Source organism: Capricornis sumatraensis, chromosome 7 (assembly GCF_032405125.1).
Source record: "Capricornis sumatraensis isolate serow.1 chromosome 7, serow.2, whole genome shotgun sequence".
Taxonomy (NCBI): domain Eukaryota; kingdom Metazoa; phylum Chordata; class Mammalia; order Artiodactyla; family Bovidae; genus Capricornis; species Capricornis sumatraensis.
The window spans coordinates 115,583,056-115,605,476 of record NC_091075.1 but is presented as its reverse complement, the minus strand read 5'-3'; the positions used below and the strand labels follow the sequence as shown (position 1 = coordinate 115,605,476).

The window sequence follows — 22,421 nt, the reverse complement described above, 5'->3', positions numbered from 1 at the left end:
GGGCTGCTGGCATCTGGAAGCCCCCTTCTCCTCCTCTCAGCAAGGCGGCCAGCCAAACACAACCACGGAACTGTTTGCTAAAGCACAGCAGGACCTTACTCTTAAGCACCGTATTTAAGAGAAACGGGCACAAACCACAGTTCCCGTGGTACCTAGAACTAAACAAACTCAGTGGCGAGGCCCACCGTCAGGCTAACTCCTATTACCGCCCCACTGTTAGAGGGCGTCCTACTCTCTAATAACCCTTGACCTGGTCTTAACCGGTAATTTTCACCTAAAATGCAAGAAGAGGAATGACAGATCTGGACTCGGCCCGTCTGTCTGTGCGTGTCCCTGCGGGTGTGTGGACGGGGGCGGGGGAGGACCAGGGAAACACAAGGGGAGGCCGGCGGACCGCAGCTGTGCGCGATGGGAAGCCAAGGCAGCGCTGGCTCTGAGGGACGGGCACGCGCACCAGAGGCACGGGCACGCGCACCAGGAAGGGCCCTGGCTCTCTGCAGCCACTTCAGAGCATCAGTGCAAGGGGCGGAGTCCCAGGAGACTCCAGGGCACGCGCAGGCCGGCGTGCACCTGCACAGTCCAGCGGGGACCCCACTCAGAGGCCCTGCCCAGCCCAGCGCTCTGCAGTCGCCATCCTCAAACCCTTGACACTAATTCTGAACATGAGGCCCCACACCTTCATCGTGTGTTGCCCATTTATTTCTTAACCAGAGAACGGCTCTTCTTCCCTCTCACCAGATCCCTGATAATTATATAGCCGGTCCTGCTCACACAGGAACTGAGGTTTGTTGTTGTTTTTTTTTTTTAAAAGCTTACTAAGACATTACTCACATACCATACATAAAATTCACCCACTTCGTGTGTTCAATCTGGTGGCTTTTAATACAGTCACGGATAACGTGCAGCCCTCAGCACAGCCAATCTTGGGGCATTTTCATCGGGGCACGACTAGCCCCTGCCCTCCAGCTGCCACAGCCCTGTCCCGCTCGCCACGTCCCGTCTCTACAGCTTCCTTTCTGAAACTGCATGGGAATGGGGCCACGCAGTGTGTGGTCTGCAGTCTGGCTTTCTGTTCTGAAGGTGCACCCACACAGTCGCAGGAGTCAGTACTTCACTCCTTTTTATAAACTGAATGGATTTACTGTGGAATTGTAACGCACAGCACACTAAGCAGAGAGCAGCGCCCCTGCCCCCTGGCTGGTAAAACCAGGGGAGCGTTTCATGGTGTTACCCAAGGGCCTGCCACAGCACCGGTGCTCTTTCCCTAAAGACATGACAGGAAGGAAGGCCACCAGCCAGAGAGCATCACAGCAGGTGAGAGAGGTCCAGCTCGGGGGCAGACCAAAGGGCCCAGGGCAGAGGGGACCCCCTCTGGGTAATAAATGAATAGGCATTGGATTGTGTACTCTAAAAGGGGTGAAGTTCATGGCACTGTAAACTATTAAAGCTGTGAAACAAAAATAAATAGGCTGCTAATGAAGATCAGAGTGCAGCTCAGTCGCTCGGTCGTGTCCGACTCTTTGCGACCCCATGAATCGCAGCACGCCAGGCCTCCCTGTCCATCACCAACTCCTGGAGTCACTCAGACTCACGTCCATCGAGTCAGTGATGCCATCCAGCCATCTCATCCTCGGTCGTCCCCTTCTCCTCCTGCCCCCAATCCCTCCCAGCATCAAGAGTCTTTTCCAATGACTCAACTCTTCGCATGAGGTGGCCAAAGTACTGGAGCTTCAGCTTTAGCATCATTCCTTCCAAAGAAATCCCAGGGTTGATCTCCTTCAGAATTCACTGGTTGGATCTCCTTGCAGTCCAAGGGACTCTCAAGAGTCTTCTCCAACACCACAGTTCAAAAGCATCAATTCTTCGGCACTCAGCCTTCTTCACAGTCCAACTCTCACATCCATACGTGACCATAGGAAAAACCATAGCCTTGACTAGACAGACCTTAGTCGGCAAAGTAATGTCTCTGCTTTTGAATATACTATCTAGGTTGGTCATAACTTTTCTTCCAAGGAATAAGTGTCATTTAATTTCATGGCTGCAATCACCATCTGCAGTGATTTTGGAGCCCAAAAAAATAAAGTCTGACACTGTTTCTACTGTTTCCCCATCTATCTCCCATGAAGTGATGGGACCAGATGCCATGATCTTTGTTTACTGAATGTTGAGCTTTAAGCCAACTTTTTCACTCTCCTCTTTCACTTTCATCAAGATGCTTTTTAGCTCCTCTTCACTTTCTGCCATAAGGGTGGTGTCATCTGCATATCTGAGGTTATTGATATTTCTCCTGACAATCTTGATTACAGCTTGTGTTTCTTCCAGCCCAGCGTTTCTCATGATGGACTCTGCATAGAAGTTAAATAAGCAGGGTGACAATATACAGCCTTGACGTACTCCTTTTCCTATTTGGAACCAGTCTGTTGTTCCATGTCCAGTTCTAACTGTTGCTTCCTGACCTGCATACAGATTTCTCAAGAGGCAGGTCAGGAGGTCTGGTATTCCCATCTTTCAGAATTTTCCACAGTTTATTGTGATCCACACAGTAAAAGGCTTTGGCACAGTCAATAAAGCAGAAATAGATGTTTTTCTGGAACTCTCTTGCTTTTTCCATGATCCAGCGGATGTTGGCAATTTGATCTGTGGTTCCTCTGCCTTTTCTAAAACCAGCTTGAACATCAGGAAGTTCACGGTTCACGTATTGCTGAAGCCTGGCTTGGAGAATTTTGAGCATTACTTTACTAGCATGTGAGATGAGTGCAATTGTGCAGTAGTTTGACCATTCTTTGGCATTGCCTTTCTTTGGAATTGGAATGAAAACGGACCTTTTCCAGTCCTGTGGCCACTGCTGAGTTTTCCAAATTTGCTGGCATATTGAGTGCAGCACTTTCACAGCATCATCTTTCAGGATTTGAAATAGCTCAACTGGAATTCCATCACCTCCACTAGCTTTGTTAGTAGTGATGCTTTCTAATGCCCACTTGACTTCACATTCCAGGATGTCTGGCTCTAGATTAGTGATCACATCATCATGATTATCTGGGTCGTGAAGATCTTTTTTGGACAGCTCTTCTGTGTATTCTTGCCACCTCTTTTTAATATCTTTTGCTTCTGTTAGGTCCATACCATTTCTGTCCTTTATCGAGCCCATCTCTGCATGAAATGTTCCCTTGGTATCTCTAATTTTCTTGAAGAGATCTCTAGTCTTTCCCATTCTGTTGTTTTCCTCTATTTCTTTGCACTGATTGCTGAGGAAGGCTTTCTTATCTCTTCTTGTTATTCTTTAGAACTCTACATTCAGACACTTATATCTTTCCTTTTCTCCTTGGCTTTTCGCCTCTCTTCTTTTCACAGCTATTTGTAAGGCCTCCCCAGACAGCCATTTTGCTTTTTTGCATTTCTTTTCCATGGTGATTCTTGCCTTGAGAACCCCATGAACAGTATGAAAAGGCAAAATGATAGGATACTGAAAGAGGAACTCCCCAGGTCAGTAGGTGCCCAATATGCTACTGGAGATCAGTGGAGAAATAACTCCAGAAAGAATGAAGGGATGGAGCCAAAGCAAAAACAATACCCAGCTGTGGATGTGACTGGTGATAGAAGCAAGGTCCGATGCTATAAAGAGCAATATTGCATAGGAACCTGGAATGTCAGGTCCATGAATCAAGTAAAATTCGAAGTGGTCATACAAGCGATGGCAAGAGTGAACGTCGACATTCTAGGAATCAGTGAACTAAAATGGACTGGAATGGGTGAATTTAACTCAGATGACCATTATATCTACTACTGCGGCCAGGAATCCCTCGGAAGAAATGGAGTAGCCATCATGGTCAACAAGAGAGTCCGAAATGCAGTACTTGGATGCAATCTCAAAAACAACAGAATGATCTTTGTTTGTCTCCAAGGCAAACCATTCAATATCACAGTTATCCAAGTCTATGCCCCAACCAGTAATGCTGAAGAAACTGAAGTTGCATGGTTTTATGAAGACCTACAAGACGTTTTAGAACTAACACCTAAAAGAGATGTCCTTTTCATTATAGGGGACTGGAATGCAAAAGTAGGAAGTCAAGAAACACCTGGAGTAACAGGCAGATTTGGCCTTGGAATGCGCAATGAAGCAGGGCAAGGACTAATAGAGTTTTGCCAAGAAAATGCACTGGTCATAGCAAACACCCTCTTCCAACAACACAAGAGGAGACTCTACACATGGACATCACCAGATGGTCAACACCGAAATCAGATTGATTATATTCTTTGCAGTCAAAGATGGAGCTCTATATAGTCAACAAAAACAAGACCAGGAGCTGACTGTGGCTCAGATCGTGAACTCCTTATTGCCAAATTCAGACTTACATTGAAGAAAGTAGGGAAAACCGCTAGACCATTCAGGTATGACCTAAATCAAAGCCCTTATGATTATACAGTGGAAGTGAGAAATAGATTTAAGGGCCTAGATCTGACAGATAGAGTGCCTGATGAACTATGGAATGAGGTTCGTGACATTGTTCAGGAGACAGGGATCAAGACCATCCCCATGGAAAAGAAATGCAAAAAACTAAGATCAGAGAGAGCCAGTCCAATCACCTGTGAAGTAATCTGGCCAATCATAAAGACTGGGAGCTTCCTCGAGCCTCCAAGTCTGTCAATTTACAGGAAAGAGAGTAGAAGGACCACGATGAACACCACCACAGGGACAGAAGCAGCAAAATCCAGACTGTGACACGTGCTACTGGACGTGACCTCGTTTCTTCAACATGTAAAGGGGAGGGAGAAGTGGAAAGGAGGGGTAACCCTGTACATTGTAAGAAAGGCTGTTCATCCAATTACAATGTGCAGGCCTTATCTAGATCTTGATCTAAGCCAACAACAAAGCTGCTGCTGATGTCTGAAAACAGAAATCTGAAAGCGGACGGGATGCTTGACAGGCACATGGGGGTCGGTTATTCTCTCTTCTTCTATTTTGCATGTACTTTAAATCTTCCACTAATTAAAAAAACCGTAAATCAGGAGCAAGCACCGTATGGCAAGGACAAGGCTCCCCAGGACGTGGTGCGCAAGCCAGCCGAGCGCGCACAGCTCCTGAGGCCAGGTGTCCTATTTCCCTTTCGTACGGCAAAGGCTAGGAACCAGGCCTAGGAGCGAAGTCCAGAGGGGGACCGGGGAGCCCGGGAGCACGCGCTCCCCTGCGGTCAGCCGGACGGCCCTGCGGGCAGCTGCGGGAGCTCCAGCAACCCGTCCGGGGAGCCCTCCCCTCCCCTCCCACCACTGAGGACACACGGCCCCTCTCTGCGCCTCCTCTGTCGGTGAGAGGGCGACAGGTCAGCCCCCTTGGCTCTCTGTCTCTGGGATTTAGAGAAAGGGGGGAGCTTGGTTTACAAAGTGCTGTCCACCAGGCGGGGGCCTGCGCTGCTACCGTTGTTCAGTCGCCCTGCTGTGCCCGACCCTTTGGGACCCCGTGGACTGAACCCGCCAGGCTCAGGCAAGAACACTGAAGCAGGCTGCCCTTTTCTTCTCTAGGGGATCCTCCCAACCCAGGGATCGTCTCCTGCATTATAGGCAGGTTCTTTACCACTGGAGCCACTTGGGAAGCCCCTCTAGGAGGGGTGGGGAGAGTGTTCTTCTCCAGCTCCTTCGCTCAGAGGAAGTGACTGTCTAAGACCCTGTGTGGCAAAGCCAGGCCCCAAACCCAGAACACCTTCAAGAGGGCTGGTTCCTCACAAGGTGCTCTGCATAACCCGCTTCCTCAACCAGACGGGATAGGGAACAAAAGCCCACTCACCTGAGCCCACTTCTTGTTTCGACTTTGCATCTGAATGCTGGCAATGGAAGCAAAGAACTCCTCGGCGGGCAGGTCCTCTGGCAGCCGCGTGAGGAACTGGGCCACGTGAATGAAGTCCATCCTGGTCAGGACGTCCTGGAACAGCCTGAGGAGGCCCAGGGCCGTGCGGAACAGGAACTCCTCCCCGTCACGGCAGAACACGTCCCAGACCCGGCAGGCCAGGTCGAGGGGCAGGGACTTGCTGTAGAGAGTGAAGATCCTGGGGGAGAGAGGGGGCGCCAGGTCCTGGAGGTTCCACAATGGAGCCCTGGCTCAGGGCCAATGCTCTCCGGCGCTCCTGAGTTTAGGCCCTTTCACACTTCACGTCCTCGGTGGGGAGGGGGCGGTGGTGGAAGAGCTCTGGCCCGCATTCACACTGAAGGTCAATTTAAACATTTTCTAAAACAGTATGATCAGCTTTCACAAAGAATCTCAAACAACATACAGCTTCCGAATTAGACACCGCACTTCGGCATGCAACACGTTTATCACGAACCTACTACGTGCTTCTTCTTACTCTGAGGCAGGCGCTAGAGGTTAAGTCAACAAGGCAGGTAGAGCTTCGTTTGGTGGGAAATAAAAACAGCAAACGGAAGTGCGTCACTGAATCGACACGCACGCACCTGGCGTCTGAGGAGCGCTGCACACATTCCTCCCGGCAGGGGCCACAGAAGGAACAGGGTACAGTTTTCCAAGTAAATCTGACAGTGGATCCCAGGAAACTGATCTCATATTTAAAACCATCAGGTGAAAACAGTGAGACACAGATATGCCTTCCCTTAAAAAACTGTTGACAATCTCAGTTCAAACCACCAAACACACAGTCTTGGGTGACCAGAGCATGTCAACAGGTAGGTGAGTCCAGGCCGACTGTGTGGAGCCCAGTCCTCCCGCCGCCCCGAGGCCGAATCCGGGGCATCTCCTGACCCCACACCCAGACAGATGCAGCCACCTGCCTGGGCTCCCTCGACCCCAGGGCTCTGAGGATGCGCCATCCGCCCCCACTGTCCCCACAGATGCCACCCCCAGGAGGGAGCCCCCCAGCCCCACCCTACATTGGGCCCAGCATCTGGCATCTCTGTGGCACACCTGTGTCCACAAGCCCCCAGGCCACTCCAGGATGCCACAGGCGTCAGGGAGCAGGTCTCGCTGCCTTCCCACCAGACAGTCCTCACTGCTCGTGGGAACTCACTTTTCCCCAGGCTGCAGTATTCCCTGAGTGCCCACGCTGCCTCCAAGAGACACGCAAGGGCCGTGAAGGCACCTGAACTCAGGTGCTGCGCTCAGGATGCGGGCCGCCTTGGTCAGGAGGTCCTGTCACCCAGCCTTTACAGCAGGACTCTCCCCTGCAGTGGGGTCTACACCACGCTGGCAAGTCTGCTCACAAGCTGCAAGGCTCTCTGCCTGCCGAGACCTCCAGGGTGTGAACCCCACCCTCGCCCCGAGAAGGGTGCTCTGCCCCAGAAACAGCCTTTCCTCCAGGACCTGGGGGAACGGGCACGCAGTGAAGGCAGTGCGGTCAACCCAGCGAGCTGGCAAAGACCCTGTGATGCTCATTACTTTGTCGACAAAGCTCCGTCTAGTCAGAGCTATGGTTTTTCCAGTAGTCATGTATGGACGTGAGAGCTGGACCACAAAGGCGGCTTGAGTGACAAAGAATCGATGCTTTAGAACTGCGGTGTTGGAGAAGACTCTTGAGAGTCCCATGGACTCCAAGTAGATCCAACTGGTCAATCCTAAAGGAAATCAAACCTGAATATTCATTGGAAGGACTGATGCTGAGGCTCCAATACTTTGGCCACCTGATGGAAAGAACTGACTCACTGGAAAAGACCCTGATGCTGGGAAAGACTGAAGGCAGGAGGAGAAGGGGATGACAGGATGAGATGGTTGCATGGCATCACCGACTCAAAGGACATGAGTTTGAGCAAGCTCCGGGAGTTGATGATGGACAGGGAAGCCTGGTGTGCTGCAGTCCATGGGGTCGCAAAGAGTCAGACACGACCGAACAATAAACGTTCAGGGCCATCCCTTGTCAGTGCTTTAAAAGTCAGAGATTCAAGAAAGGTTAGATTTCAAATCAGACGCTAGAAGAGGGACACAGAGGTCTGAGAAAAATCACTGCAGCTCCTGCCACCAACAGTGAAAGAACTAGACCCTGAACACGTGCCCTGGAGTCCGGAGTGGGCCCTGTGCCCTCAGGCAAAGGCGAGGCAAGACCCGCTTACCTTTAAAGCCACAACAAACCTTCTGCCTGAGCTCCTTACTGTCTCAAAATACAGAAAACCACCTCATCACTTGGTCTAGAAAATAGTTTGAGAGAGAGCCAAGAGATCTTTGAGTCCCAATCTGAACATTCTCAACTCTAGAGGACATTTTATTTTTAAAAAACGAAAAGCAAGTGACCTAATCCTCATTATCACTTACCTGCCAATTCACAGGTGAAAAGTCACACCTTTACATCTTAAAAGCAGAGTAGTCTTAAGGGCAAAAAAAGACTGGTAAAATTGAGTGGCTACAGGCAAAGAGAGAGAGAGAAACAGCAGAAGAAATTTCTCTAACGCAATATTCTTCAGATTTGTGTGTGGTCTTTGTAAACTGCTTCAGATACATTGTGAAGCTGATGCCCTAATGATCAGGAGCGCCAGACTCACCTGGCAGGGAGCAGCAGTTCCAGTGCTACTTACTGTTACATTTTCTTTAAAATGTATACAGAAAAGACACATTTTAAACACATTAGAAGTATTGTCTATGGAACAGAATGAGGATGGGATAAAAAGAGCAACTACAGACAAGCAAGACTTACATGAAACAGTGACTAGTTTACCACCAACTCAGAAGTATGATCAACCTAATCCTCTTCAACTAACATTTTTTAACAGATACTTTTTTTCAACTTTATTTTTTGGCCACATGGCGTGCGGGAGCTTAGCTCCCCAACCAGGGATCAAACCTGAGCCCTCTGCATTGCGAGTGCAAAGCCTTGACCACTGGACCACCAGGGAGGTCCCTCAATTTACATTTTTTTAAAAATTCACAAGAATTCACCAGTCAAGCTGTTAGCAACCATCTGCCTTGCTGAGTTGGCAAATACAGATTACTTGCAGGTAGCATTTGTGGTGCAGAAACTGTTCAAAGTGCAAAAACTCACACTGAACTTAGGATGAACTTACACTTAAAATAAGCACAGCCAAGCCCAGTCCTCCTCGTCACCCCTGCAAAGCAGCGCCACGCTGAAGGCTTGTGATGCCCGCCTGGTCGATGCTGCAGACCATCCCCCATCACCCCACGAGCAGCTCGAGAGCTGAGCCCTGCTGATTCTAAGCCGCACATCATAAACGGCTTTTAAAGCCTGTTCTATGCCAGCCACTGTTCTTTGTGGTGAGAATACGCAGAATCCAGCAGAACAGACAGCTTTCCCTGCCCTCGTGGGTAGAAAAGCTGAATGAAGTGCACAGAATGTTAGATGTGGATTCAAATAAAAAGCAGGGTGGGAGGCAAGGACCGCCAGTCTGGGTGTGTGAACAGGACGGTCACGGAGAACGCGTGACTGAAAAGCGACACTTCCACAAAGCCCCGAGGAGTAAGCCCCAGACAGAGCACGCAGTGAGCTCGCAGCTCGGAGGCAGAGGTGACCCAGCGCGTCCACTGACGGCCAGGAGGCTACTGTGCTTGAAGCCGTAACAGCCAAAGGGAGAACCCGTGAGGGTGTCTGCGGGGACCAGGGCCCAGTGCACGGGACCCTACAAGCTACCGCAAGGCCTGCGGGTTTCCTTCTGCATGAGATGGAAGATTAGTGAAGGGGCTGAGCAGGGCAAGGGCCCGTCCCCTGTGCTGAGCTCTTGCAGGGGAACGCAGGTCTCACTTGGGCGGCCACTGAACCCACCAGGCAGGTCGGCACGGGACTGCAGCAGAGGGGGCAGCCCAAAGTAGAGCGAACGTGGACGCGCCTCACAGGAAACGTGACGGGTGGGTCTGTGGGGCAACTCCACGGGCGGAGCTGCAGGACCTTTGGCTCGGACCTGAGCTCAAGTCACCGGACATTCAGGTGGATGCACGAATCAATTTCAAGTTCAGAGGAGGGTCTGGGGCTGGCGACAGTTTGTGTATAGATGGTGCCAGATAAAGGAAATATTCTGGAATCACAGAGTGAAGACTGTCAAATGCTGCTGCAAAGTCAAAGCAAGACGGAGACCTGATCACCAAGCTTGTCGTTCATGTGGAAAACTATAAATTGTGTCATACACAGTATCGTTTACTATCTTCAGGTACTGAAATGGAACCATTAAGGCCTTGGCTCTTACTGTATCTTAAATAAAATGTGCCTTTTAAAGAAAAGCATGTAAAAGCTTTCCCCTGACAACATGTCTCCTCACCACAGCTTGGCCTCAGAAGGCCCTCCTGGGAAGGCTGCTTCCTGGCCCTGGGCTGGGCTGGGCCTCTTCCGTCAGCTGCTTACACGGCGCCTCACACGTCTGTCTCACGACAGCCATCAAACGGGGATGGAACCCCAGCCACCCTCCCTACTCTGAGCCCCGAGACCCAGGAGGCCTTCCAGCAGCCAGCTCCCTGCCCCTGGGCTCCTGCATGGGGCCACCTGTGCCCCACTCGAGAGTCCAGGGTCCCTCCTGCCGGCCTCCTGCCTCCGAGACGGTGTTCACCTCTCAGACGGCTCCAGGGTCCCCAGGCTCCCTGCCTCCCCCCCACCTCCACTTTCACTGGAAAACCGTTCATCAGCAGCAGCTGTCAAACGCTTCCCTGTATCTTCAGCGGCACTCAGAGTCAAAACCAGCGAGTGAACAGGACTCGGAAACAACGCTCTCGCGTTTACTCTCAGAAGAGCTCATCAGGTGCGGGTGGACAGCCGCTCAGCTCGGCGCGCAGCCCAGGACCTGCCATCAGAGCACATGGATGAGGGGGCTGCTGCATGCACACCGCCCTTTCCCCGCCTCGAGGCTTCCCGCCTGCTCCCCACAGGGAGCCCTGAGAGTCGTCCTTCTCCAAGCAGGATGAGCGTGAGGAAGGCAGGACGGACAGGGAAGGCTCCCCGGCCCTCCCAGGACCGTGGTGCGCGTCCCGCACAGGACGCGGGACCCCCAGGACTTCTCACCTGCGGGACAGGAGTGCTGAGCTCCCCAGTACGACTGCACGTTACTACACTGGGCATCAAAAAAGGACAGCTTCAGGGCTGCCCTGGGGGTTCGGTGGCCAGTGCAGGAGACACAGGTTCACAGTGCTATCAGTTCAGTTCAGTTCAGTCCAGTCCCTCAGTCGTGTCCGACTCTTTGCGACCCCATGAATCGCAGCATGCCAGGCCTCCCTGTCCATCACCAACTCCCAGAGTTCACTCAAACTCACATCCATCGAGTCGGTGATGCCATCCAGCCATCTCACCCTCTGTCGTCCCCTCCTCCTCCTGCCCCCACTCCTACGGGAAGACCATGTCTCGACGTGACTAAGAACTAAGTAATAGAGTAACAGTTCTGATAGTTCATCAGAACTACTGAGCCTGTGCCAACAGCCCAGAAACCGCAACTGCTGAGCCTAGGAGTGACAGCTGCTGAAGCCCTTGTGGCTGAGAGCCTGTAGTCTGCACCACGAGAAGCCCGCACACCGCGCCTAGAGAGCGACCCCACCCACCACAGCTGGAGGAAAGCCCGCGCAGCAATAAAGACTCAGCACCGCAGCTAAATAAAATAATTTTCAAAACGATGGCTTCAGGTACCAATTCAACTACTTAAAAAAAAAAAAACAGTCGTTCTATATTGCTAAACTAATAAGGGGCTAAAGGCGCATGAAAGACAACAAAGAGAAACTGTGTGTCTCTATTTCCCCCATAATGTATGTAAGAGGAGCAGAACAATTTTGCTTTTGCTTTTCCTTTCTCCTGCCAAGACTTCACATTTCCAATGGTGACGTCTAACCTAACTGCTGGCCTGCAAACAGGGAGCAGGCCAGGGAAGGGAGACAGGGAAGCCAGGCCTGGAGGCAGAAGCTGCTTCTCAGAAATCGATGGTGGGAGAACTGACACCGCCCTGCGCTGCTCCTCAGAGTCAACAAGCAGCACACGCTCGCAGGGCTGGGCGCTGCACTACACGCTCCACCTGGCTCAGCCACGGTGACCCCTGAGGAAGAGCCGTCATCATCTCCATTTTACAGGTGGTGGTGGTGGTCGGTCATTCAGGCGAGTCCGATGCTTTGCAACCCTGTGGACTGCAGCACGCCAGTCTTCCCTGTCCTTCATCTTCTCCTGGAGCTTGCTCAAACTCATGTCCATTGAGTCAATGATGCCATCGAACAATCTCATCCTCTGTCGTCCCCTTCTCCTCCTGCCCTCAATCTTTCCCAGCATCAGGGTCTTTTCCAATGAGTTGGCTCTTCGCATCAGGTGGCCAAAGTACTACAGCTTCACCAGCAATCCTTCCAATGAATACTCAGGACTGATTTCCTTTAGAATTGACTGTTTGGATCTCCTTGCAGTTCAAGGAACTCTCAAGAGTCTTCTCCAGCACCACAGTTCAAAAACATCAATTCTTCAGCGCTCAGCCTTCTCTGTGGTCCAACTCTCACATCCACATGTGACTACTGGAAAAACCACAGGTGAGGAAACCACAAAAGAAGGGAGGGTGCAGAAACATAGGCTTTAGCCTGAGGCTAAAGAGGAAAGGGTCAAACCACTCAGTTCCAAAGGAAGTCAACCCTGAGCATTCACTGGGAGGACTGACGCTGACGCCGAAGCTCCAATACTCTGGCCACCTGATGCGAAGAGCCGACTTATGGGAAAAGACCCTGATGGTGGGAAAGATTGAAGGCAGGAGGAGAAGGGGACGACAGAGCACAAAGTGGTTGGATGGCATCATTGCCTCGATGGATGTGAGTCTGAGCAAACTTGGGATACGGTAAAGGACAGGGGAGCCTGGCGTGCTGCAGTCCGTGGGGGTCACAGAGTCGGACACGCCTTGGCGACTGAACAGCAGCATAAGGGGAAAGCTCACCTCACAGTGTCTTCACTGAGGAGACACTCCCGGAGACCTGGACCTTCAGGGCCTGACACCACCGACGTCCAGCTGTGCCCAGCGCGTGGAGCCTCCGCCCCCAGCGCTGGCTCAGGAAGCGGCCCTGAACCCCAGCCCACCCCACCACGGGGCTCCCAGTGTCCTCAAATTCAGACTAGGAGCAGGTAACTACTCAACCTCCTCAGATTCTGTGCAATTAAATAGAACAACATGGAACAACAGAGAACCACACGCATCTAAAACTGAAGGCGGTTATACAAGTCTCCGTCCAAATGCGATTAACAAGCCTACCTCTTCCCCCCACAATCCTGGAAGCAAGCAGAGAGAACCACCTCTGAGCTCCCAGAGCACCCTCCAACTTGAGCCCAAAGGTGTTTCCACCTTAGGCGTCAGCCCTGAGCAGGGGTTGCAAACAGCAGGTAAGTAATGTGAACCCTACCTCAGCACCCAGGCTCCGTCATCCGCCAGGTGGGGGTGGGTGGGCCAGTGACCACAGGCGATGTGGGTCCTTCTGCCTGAAGGTCCCCCACCCTCAGGCTCCAAACCCTCCTCCCGCCCTCCACACACACGCTGAGGAGGCCCCCACATGGGGTGCCAGATGCGACTCAAACACCTGCAGCTCAGCAAGACAACTTTGCTCTGGAGGAGTTTTTAGGTGCTGGGCTGGATGAAGCACAAGCTGGAATCAAGATTGCCGGGAGAAATATCAATAACCTCAGATACGCAGATAACACCAGACTTGTGGCAGAAAGCAAAGAAGAACTAAAGAGCCTCTTGATGAAAGTGAAAGAGGAGAGTGAAAAATTTGGCTTAAAACTCAACATTCAGAAAGCTAATAAGATCATGGCATCCAGTCCCTTCACTTCATGACAAATAGATGGGGAAACAATGGAAACAGTGGCTGACTTTATTTTGGGGGGCTCCAAAATCACTGCAGATGGTGATTGCAGCCATGAAATTAAAAGACGCTTGCTCCTTGGAAGAAAAGTTATGACCAGCCTAGACAGCATATTAAAAAGCAGAGACATTACTTTGCCAATAAAGGTCCATCTAGTCAAAGCTATGGTTTTTCCAGTGGTCATGTATGGATGTGAGAGTTGGACTATAAAGAAAGCTGGAGAAGACTCTTGAGAGCCCCTTGGACTGCAAGGAGATCCAATCGGTCCATCCTAAAGGAAATCAGTCCTGAATATTCATTGGAAGCCCTGATGTTGAAGCTGAAACTCCAATATTTTGGCCACCTGATGTAAAGAACTGATTCATTTGAAAAGACCCTAACGTTGGGAATGATTGAAGGCAGGAGAAGAAGGGAACGACAGAGGATGAGATGGTTGGATGGCATCACTGACTCAATGGACATGACTTTGAGAGTAAACTCTGGGAGTTGGTGATGGACAGGGAGGCCTGGCGTGCTGCAGTCCATGGGGCTGCAAAGAGTCGGACACGACTGAGCGACTGAACTGACTGAAACCGGAAAGCAGAAGCTATGAGTGAAAAGAATGCTGGATGCCATGGAAACAGAACACTTCCACCGGGAATTTCACCCCAACCTGCCTTTAAGGTAGAGACTTGGCATGACGACAGGGTCTCCAAGTACCACCAAACGTTCAGGAAACATTAATCAAGATACAGAATGTTCTGCTTGATTATTTCATTAATTCAGGATTATCTATTACAAAACCTATCCATGCCTCCTAATAACTCTAATATTTGACAGCAGTGGGAAATATTCTGACAAGTTAACTGACCGCACGTCAGTTCTCCCACAAAACACGGACATCTGATGGTCTGAACGCTGGAAACTCTGTAGGAAGCCGGGCATGGAGGGCGAGAGCCCGCTTGGCCCCTCTGTGTCTGTGGGTAAGATCCCTGCCAGGAGGACGGCCTCAGCAAGTGAATCTGAGTCTCCACCGTGAAGTCTCTGCAGCGCTGGGCAGACGGCAGCCCCTGAACAGGTGGGGAGGCGGGCACCCCTGCAAGACACAGGCTGGACTCCGTGCACCTCAGGCTCAAGGAAGAGGCCCCTCAGGAGAGGGTGCATCCCTGGGTCAGGACTCCGAGCCCAGCACAGGGCCGGGCACGGGGGTCACCAAGAAGACTGACTGCACTGGGTCTACTGTGGGGGCAGCGAGAAACAGGGGTGCTCTCATGAAGGGAAGCCCCCACCGCTGTGGGGAGGGGAGAGGGGGCTCTGGAAGAGGGGCTCTCAGACTGGGCAAGACCATGTCTTATAAAACTAACGCAATAACCCAGGGGGTGGAGAGAGTGTCCCGCGACAGAAGAAGGAGCAAGTCGTAGATGTCTCCTGGCGGGCAGACAGGTCTCCCGTGAGCACTCACACAGCTCACCCAGGACACTCGGCAGCCAAACCATGGGGGCCCACAGCGGGACGGGGCGGGGGGGCGGTTAGCGACCCGCACCCTCTGCAGAAACACGCACAGGTGTGTACGCCTGAGGCAGCCCCGCCACTGGGGAGCAGACGGGGCCTGGGACACAACAGAAGCAGGCCAAATATGGGAGAGAGGGCCACCTGGACCGCCTGCTGCGAGACAGGCCTTGCTGGCTCCCTCTGTGCTAGAGGGGCCTGCTCCAGGGGCTGTGAAGATGCAACGGGGCAGCGGTGTCTCTGAAACACCAGCTTCCGGGGTGGGTCCTGAGCAGCGCCTGCCCTTTCCCTGGGCTTCCGTCCCCCTGTTCCTGCTCTGAGCATCCACCTGCCCGTGAGCACCGAACCGAGAGCCCGGGTCCCTGCAGACGCGCTCAGATGTGCACTGCGTGGTTTCCTGGGCTTAGATCAACTCAAATACCTACTAACAACCTCCTGTGCGCCTGGCCCTGCGCTGGGACTGCAAACACAGACAGGGCACCCGTGGCCCTAATTCTAGGAAGCAGCCAAGCCCCAGCACCAGCAGAGGCCGCACCCAGGCACCGTGAGCGTCCACGGGGCCTCAGGCTCCAAGCACATCGCATCACAGAGGTCTAAGGGGAGGAGTCCTCAGAGCGGTCCTGCACCCAGACACCCTGCACTCTGCTCCACGCTCATCAGTGCACTGGACTGCAGCGCTGGGGCCCTCTGCACAGGGTATGCTGCCTTGGTTAAGAACCCCTTGACTCAACCCACTCTGAGGGGAAGCACGCAGGCTCTGGAGCTGGCCCTGAGCTCGAACGACGGCGCTGCCGTCCAGCGAGCCAACGACCTTGGGCAGGTCTCTCTGCCTCGCGGAGCCTCCATTTCCTCATGTGTCAAACAGACGTCTTACGATTCGCTCCCGGGGCCTGTTCCAAGGGTTGGATGAATGAGATACTGTGAGAAGCGCTAACAGACGCGAGTCCCCGTGGCCTGGGCCCCTCTCCCCCATCAGCCGGGAAGGAAGCAGAGACGCTCCCTGCAGTAGAGCACCCCTCGTGCCACCCATCATGACTGTCACTGACCGCTGCCCTGTAACACCATCGGCGTGGAGCAGCAGCAGCTTTTTTTTTTTTTTTAACAAACAAAACAGAAAACTTCAGCATGCTCCGTACACGTAGTAAAGGCTGGTAAGTACTGTTTCTTATAATTGTTTCTGTCATATACATTATCTTATATTGCTCCAAACACACGGCCACACGCTGCGTCACAACACACAACTGATTTATTTCTGCAAGTCAGGGCAAAAATAAGCTTGAGATACTATTCCAGGACAGTGTTTTCCAAAGTTCCTTGTGAGCCTGGAATCCTAAGAATCTAACTCGGTGGCCTAAGCAGATAATGTCGAAGCTAAAGACTCTGGTCCCATATGACCCTCCATTGACACCCTCCAGGCCTGGGAATCTGAGAGGTCAGGGTTCACAGTCAAATCTCACAACACAGGTGCACAAACAGGCGTGCAGCAGGACAGCCTGTGCAAGAGTTGAGTTTTCACAGTGTGGAGAAATCATTTGTTGGTTAAATGGAGGTGACCTTTAACCCTGGCCCCAAACACTCCCAGACAGGCCACCCCAGCCCCCCACCAGTGGCGGCTTCGTGGCCTCACGTCTGGACTGACCCACCGTGACACCAGCCCCAACCTCCATACCCTCGTCCCCAGCACGAATTCAGCAGAATTGGAACGGTCTCGGGGTTCAGGACAGAAGCAACGAACGCCAAGCGTCCCACAGGCTCACTCCCACGGGAGCAGACAAATCAGCTTTAGTTAAAGGGCGGGGCCTCATTTCAGAAGACTTGGCCTTTGCCTTCTAGAGGTAAGCCTTTGCCTCCTGAAACAAGTGAGCACAGAGGAAAGTCAAGCCCGCTGTGTGTTCCCAGTAGTTGTGGGCTCACCGCGCACGTCGGTGCAAAAACCCAAATGGCCTCTCGGCCCAGAGACGTCTCCTTCTGTGAGGCAGAGGCCTTCGCAAGGCTGATGCCCCATACAGGGCCCTCAGAGGCCAGTCGTCTGTGTGGACAGATGAGGCCACAGGCTCCGGGAGGCTCCCCGGCTGTGCTCGGGCCACAGGGACGTAACGGGAGCGGCCGGGGCTCAGGCGGGATTCTGGGACCCGAGACACTGCTCCCTATTCCCCAGGAGGCCCTGGCCTCCTCACCTGGTGCCCGGTGGGGAACACCCAAGACTTTCCAGCCTCTCCTCAGGCAACTAATCCACCCTGTGTGAAGACTTCCTGGTCTAGGCTCCAGCAGGAGTTCTCTGGGACCCTGTACGTCCACTTCAATGTCCACCAGGTGCCCTAAAACCAACGTGTCCAACACCGGCTCCACTCGCCGTCCTGCCAAACCCGGCCTGGCATGGCTGACGGCACCGGCAGCACCCCTCACGGCCACAGGACACCCCAGGGCCCCAGCCTCCGGCCAGCGCGACCCCTCCCAGCCCTCCACCCACTTCTGCGGCCTCAGCTCAAGCCCCGGTCTTTCCCCTTCACTGTCTCTGCCTCCCAGTTCCCTTGCCTCCCAGGGAACTGGAAACTCACTTCTGGGCGGAACCCGCTGCCATCCTAACTCCAAGTGAAAGCCACCAGTCTCTCCCTCTGGCCCTTGGACTCCTGCCTGAGCCCCTCAGCTTGGCATCCACAACCCGACTCAGCTGCTGGAGCTCGCACCTGCCACCCTGGCCCTTTGCGGGAGGCTCCCATGTCCCACCCCGCCGGCCGCAGCTTGCTGATCCCAGAGCGTGCATGCTCATGGCAGGCCTCAGCTCCAGCTCTGGGTCATCCCCGTGGGCCCTGACGCCCCCACGGGCTGCACGGCCCCAGGTCCAGGAGCAGGCACTCCTCCAGGTGGGAGCTCCAGACGTAAAGCGCCAAGTCTGCCCTCGATCCCAGCTGAGAGCCCGCATAGGCCAGGGGCTGAGCTATGTCTCGGGGAGGAATGGATAAATAGTATCTTGGAAACACAGAGGTCCAAGGCACCTTCCTTCTCAGGAGGGAGTTCAGAAGGAGCGGTGAGAGTCACATGGCATCAAGAGAGGATCAGCCGAGCTGATGACCGGCAGCCTGGGCTGTCAACACAGGGCGTCTCGGGCTCCGGACAGAAGGGAGACTGTAAAGCAGGAGGTGGGGGGCCAGCTGGGCCCCGAAAGAGGCAGGCAGTGAGGAATGAAAGATGGGGGCACAGACATGAGAAAACACTCTCAAAATGCATAAAAATGCAGTCTTACCAATCAATTAGGTAGATGTCTGGAGTTAAGTTGTTTTTCTTAAAATGAGCAAATAATTTCGGCAAATTTTCTTCAAAGAATACCTCAAATGCAGCAAAGTACGTCAACATCTGGGGAGAAAATGTGAAATACACTAATAAATATGTTATCAACACATGTTTCCAATCTACAGGGAAAGTCAGTATACTTAACGCCCCTAGAATCCAACAATCATCTTCGTATGTAAACTGCTCACATGTCTTTACTGGTAACCCTAAGCCAGGCACTGAGCAGGCGATTTCTAAACAGGCACAATCTCTAACCTCCCTTTAACGTCACTGTAACTGACTACACTTCATCATTACTTCAACCTGTAGATAAGAGAACTGAAACCCAGAGGGTTAGAGAAAGTTTCAGTCACCGAGTCATGCCCGACTTTGTGACCCCATGGACTGTAACCCACCACGTTCCTCCGTCCATGGGATTCTCCAGGCAAGAACACTGGAGGGGGTGCCCTCTCCTTCTGCAGAGCAGGTGCGTAACTTGCCTAACGAGGGCGCATGTGTGTGTGCAAGGTGCGGCCTCGAACTCGCGCCCTGGCCCATGGCAAAGGCTGACCCCTGACGGCTCATTCTCCTCCAAGAAGCAGAAAGGAACGCGCCATCTAAGGATGATCTGAGGAAACACGCGGCCTCCGTGCTGACCCCTGGCCTTCCCAGAGGGGGTCTGATACTGACACTCGGGCAAGGGCCACTGCAGGCCTCTTCATGTGCAGCCCAGGAGACAGCTTGGGAGAAAACACAGAAGGGACAGGGAACCGCCCCAGCCTGCGTCTCACCGGCATGGGCTCTTCAACTTCCTATGGGGTCTGTGCGAAAGCACGATGCACCGACCAGGGTATTGTGCTCAAACAGCTGCGGGGCACCGGCCTCCCCCATGGACCTCCACGTGGGGGGACCGGGCCAAGCACCTGCTCTGACACAAAGCGAGGACATCCGTGGGGGGGGCACCCCTCCCCTCTCATGCCAAGGGTTTATTCTCAGAAACACTTGCTGGAAGAATGCACTTCCAAATTCACACGTATGGCTATTAGCCGCCCATTTCTCAGGGTCAACACAGCACCCTGGTAATCCTCCACACTGTACAGTGCTACTTGCTGCAAGTAACCCCGGGGAGGGAAAAATGGAACTTTCCTGCCAAACAGAAGGGCCCGGCCGCTCTTGCTCTGTGCAGACACGGCACCCAGGGACCCACACGCACATGGGGATACTTACAAGGCCGTGGTCCACTCGGAAAAACGCCATTTGACAGGGTTTATTCAAAAGATTAGAAAAAGCAATGAAGGCATCTGCAGTATCCAAGTTCAAGATCAACACGGCCGCTATGAAGGACATGCCCTGAACCTGAGGGGAGGAGAGAGGGCGGTCAAACCACCGGCAGCCACCGCAGTCGGAGCAGCCCCCGCGTCTCCTTGAAGGAGGAGCTCACATGCCCTCGCGCTGGAAGGGCCCACGCTGCCCCCACCCGCTGCCACCCCACGGCCTCGAGGGCCCTGCCCGTCCTGACACAGAGTCGCTGCCCTGCCACGCCGGCCACCTGTCTGCACTCCTTCATTCCCAAACCCTGCTCCTGCACCTGACAGGCTCGCTGCCTTCAAGGAGGTGCAGCGTCCGGGCACCACGGAAACGCACACCTGAGGGAACATGTTGCTCTAAAGCCATGCAGGCACACGTCCGCTAAGCCGCAGAAACCTCAGCAGCATAGCTTTAAAAACAGTTACAACCAAAAAGCTTTTTTGATTTAATGCTGGGGTAAAAAAATCACATGCAAAAAATGAAAATCAAACCCTATTAAAACATGATCTATGGAGAAGGAAACGGCCACCTGCTCCAGTATTCTTGCCGGGGAAATCTCACAGACCTAGAGGAGCCCGGCGGGCTATAGTCCACGGGGTCACAACAAGAGTCGGACTCAACTGAGTGACTAGGCTCGTACATCAGGCTTTAAAAAAAAAAAAAAGATCGATGCCACAGAGCAGCCAGGGCAGCTCAATTTCCCTACGAGGAAACTGAGGCGAGTCATTGACCGTGAGCCTTTTCATAGCTCACAAAAACGGGGGCACGTGACCCGCCACCTGCAGCTACGGTGAGATGGTGGAGAGCATGACTTTCTTTCTAGAGGAGAACGTCAGAGAATCTCAGAAAGGTTCACTTACATAACCCACATCCGGTCGGTAACAAGTGTAAGCGCCCAAAACGCTGTGCAGCATGTCGTGGTACGGGCCACCCTATAAGGACCAACACACGAGACAGGCGTGAGCCACGTCAGTGCGCGCACAGGGCCCGCCGCCAAGCACGCGGCGGCACACCGCAGGACTAGCTGCCAAGCGTCACGCGGCAGCTCGGCACTGCCACGGCACTGGACAAGTGAACCATCGGCCACAGCTGATGCGCTCGACCCACAAAGCCGGTCTGAAACAAGCTGGTGGGCCGGTGTGAGCACCACACTGGAACAACACCCTTAATCCAGCTGCTGCTGGATGCCTGTATTGCCCCTTCAAGTTCAAGGTGACCGGGCACCCAGGCTCTCCAGAGCAGGTACGTGCCCATGGTCAGTCTGCCTCTGCCTCCCACCGTACCCTCACCTGATGATCCTTTCTGCCCCCTTGCCCCCCGCTGCCTGTCACTGTCTGTGTTTACGATGTTTCGGCACAGCAGGTGCAGGTCCCTGACTCATCTGCTGTCGTTTACTCCACTATCCTTTACTGGTTACCTAGCGTGTGCAAAGCATGATGCTAGAAACACGGTCACGATAGAAGCAGACTGGGTATTCCGAAGTCATATTAACTATCTGTCGGAAAGGATTCAGTTCAGTTCACTTCAGTCACGCAGTCGTGTCTGACTCTTTGCAACCCCATGGATTGCAGCATGCCAGGCTTCCCTGTCCATCATTAGTTACCATTATTTTTAAGAGTCTGAAAATATTAGCAAAATACCCACCCTCCCAACAAAAATCCCCAGTATTTTTCAAACCTGATCACAAATACATGCAATTTGGCATTTTAGACAAAATGTTACTTAAAGCAACAGATCTGTTACTTAAAGCAGCAGATCACCACCACCTACTTGCTGGAAAATGCAGAGACTGGGGAATGTTCTGGAGATGTCCAGTTTAATCAGCTCCAGACTGGCTTCTCTGTCTGCTGCTGAAAAACCAGCATCTGTCAAAAGACCAGGAGTCATCACACCTCTCAGAGGCAAGTCTGTGGAGTGATCGCAAGGCTTCAAACTCTTAGGAGACTCAAACAAGGAAGGGACAGTCTTCAGGACCATGTGGACCTAATTATAACCTGAACCTACAGCATCAACAGTTTGCAGAGTTCTTTACTTTAAGAGCAAAAATCTCACAGTACCGTCTAAGGCTAGATCATCATCAGATATTTTCTAGGGTCTGAAATCATCAACAACTGTTGATAGTTGGAATTAAGGACAAGTAAGGGAATAAACACAAATGAATTCCAGACACGGATAACATCAGAAAAATCATTTGAAACCATTTGAAAAGCCATTTGAGACCATTTGAAAAATCATTTGAAACTGGCTAGAACATCGTTGCTATAAATGTAGAATATATGGGAGTTACTGCAGCGTAACATTACTGTGTGTTATTTGTAACAAATAACTATAGATAACTTGCTTTATATTTTTAAAATTCCAATACCACATGGTATAAAAAAAAGATCAGCAGGAAAGATACTACTTAACAAACAGAAGCAACCACAATCATTTGTTTGTGTGTTGTGGAAAACTCTGAAAGCATAACCTAGGAACAGGCAGTGTTCCCCTCCCTTTGGAAGGCGCTGCAACCCTCCTCTCTGAACCGGCACTTGAGCCCTACTGGGGGCCGGGCTACTGTCCATCAGCGAACAAAGGAAGCCATATATGATGGCCAGCCCTCCAGCACGTCTGGACATAGACA

The 22,421-nt window shown here is 52.6% G+C and overlaps 1 protein-coding gene and 1 non-coding gene across 3 annotated transcripts in view; both read right to left on the bottom strand.

Moving 5' to 3' along the window:
* The window catches only part of TBC1D14 (TBC1 domain family member 14), a 105,356-nt gene that overhangs the window by 3,177 nt on the left and 79,758 nt on the right, over positions 1 to 22,421 (bottom strand). For both annotated transcript variants that reach the window (XM_068974778.1, XM_068974779.1), the window contains 5 exons: positions 21,569 to 21,663; positions 20,659 to 20,730; positions 19,718 to 19,846; positions 18,465 to 18,574; positions 5,780 to 6,038 (listed from right to left, as the gene is read on the bottom strand). In XM_068974778.1, the coding sequence (XP_068830879.1) occupies positions 5,780 to 6,038; positions 18,465 to 18,574; positions 19,718 to 19,846; positions 20,659 to 20,730; positions 21,569 to 21,663 (665 nt within the window). The remainder of the gene's footprint in view (positions 1 to 5,779; positions 6,039 to 18,464; positions 18,575 to 19,717; positions 19,847 to 20,658; positions 20,731 to 21,568; positions 21,664 to 22,421) is intronic.
* Positions 8,751 to 8,823, bottom strand: TRNAA-CGC (transfer RNA alanine (anticodon CGC)). The gene has a single exon. It is a non-coding gene; the product is annotated as a tRNA-Ala (tRNA).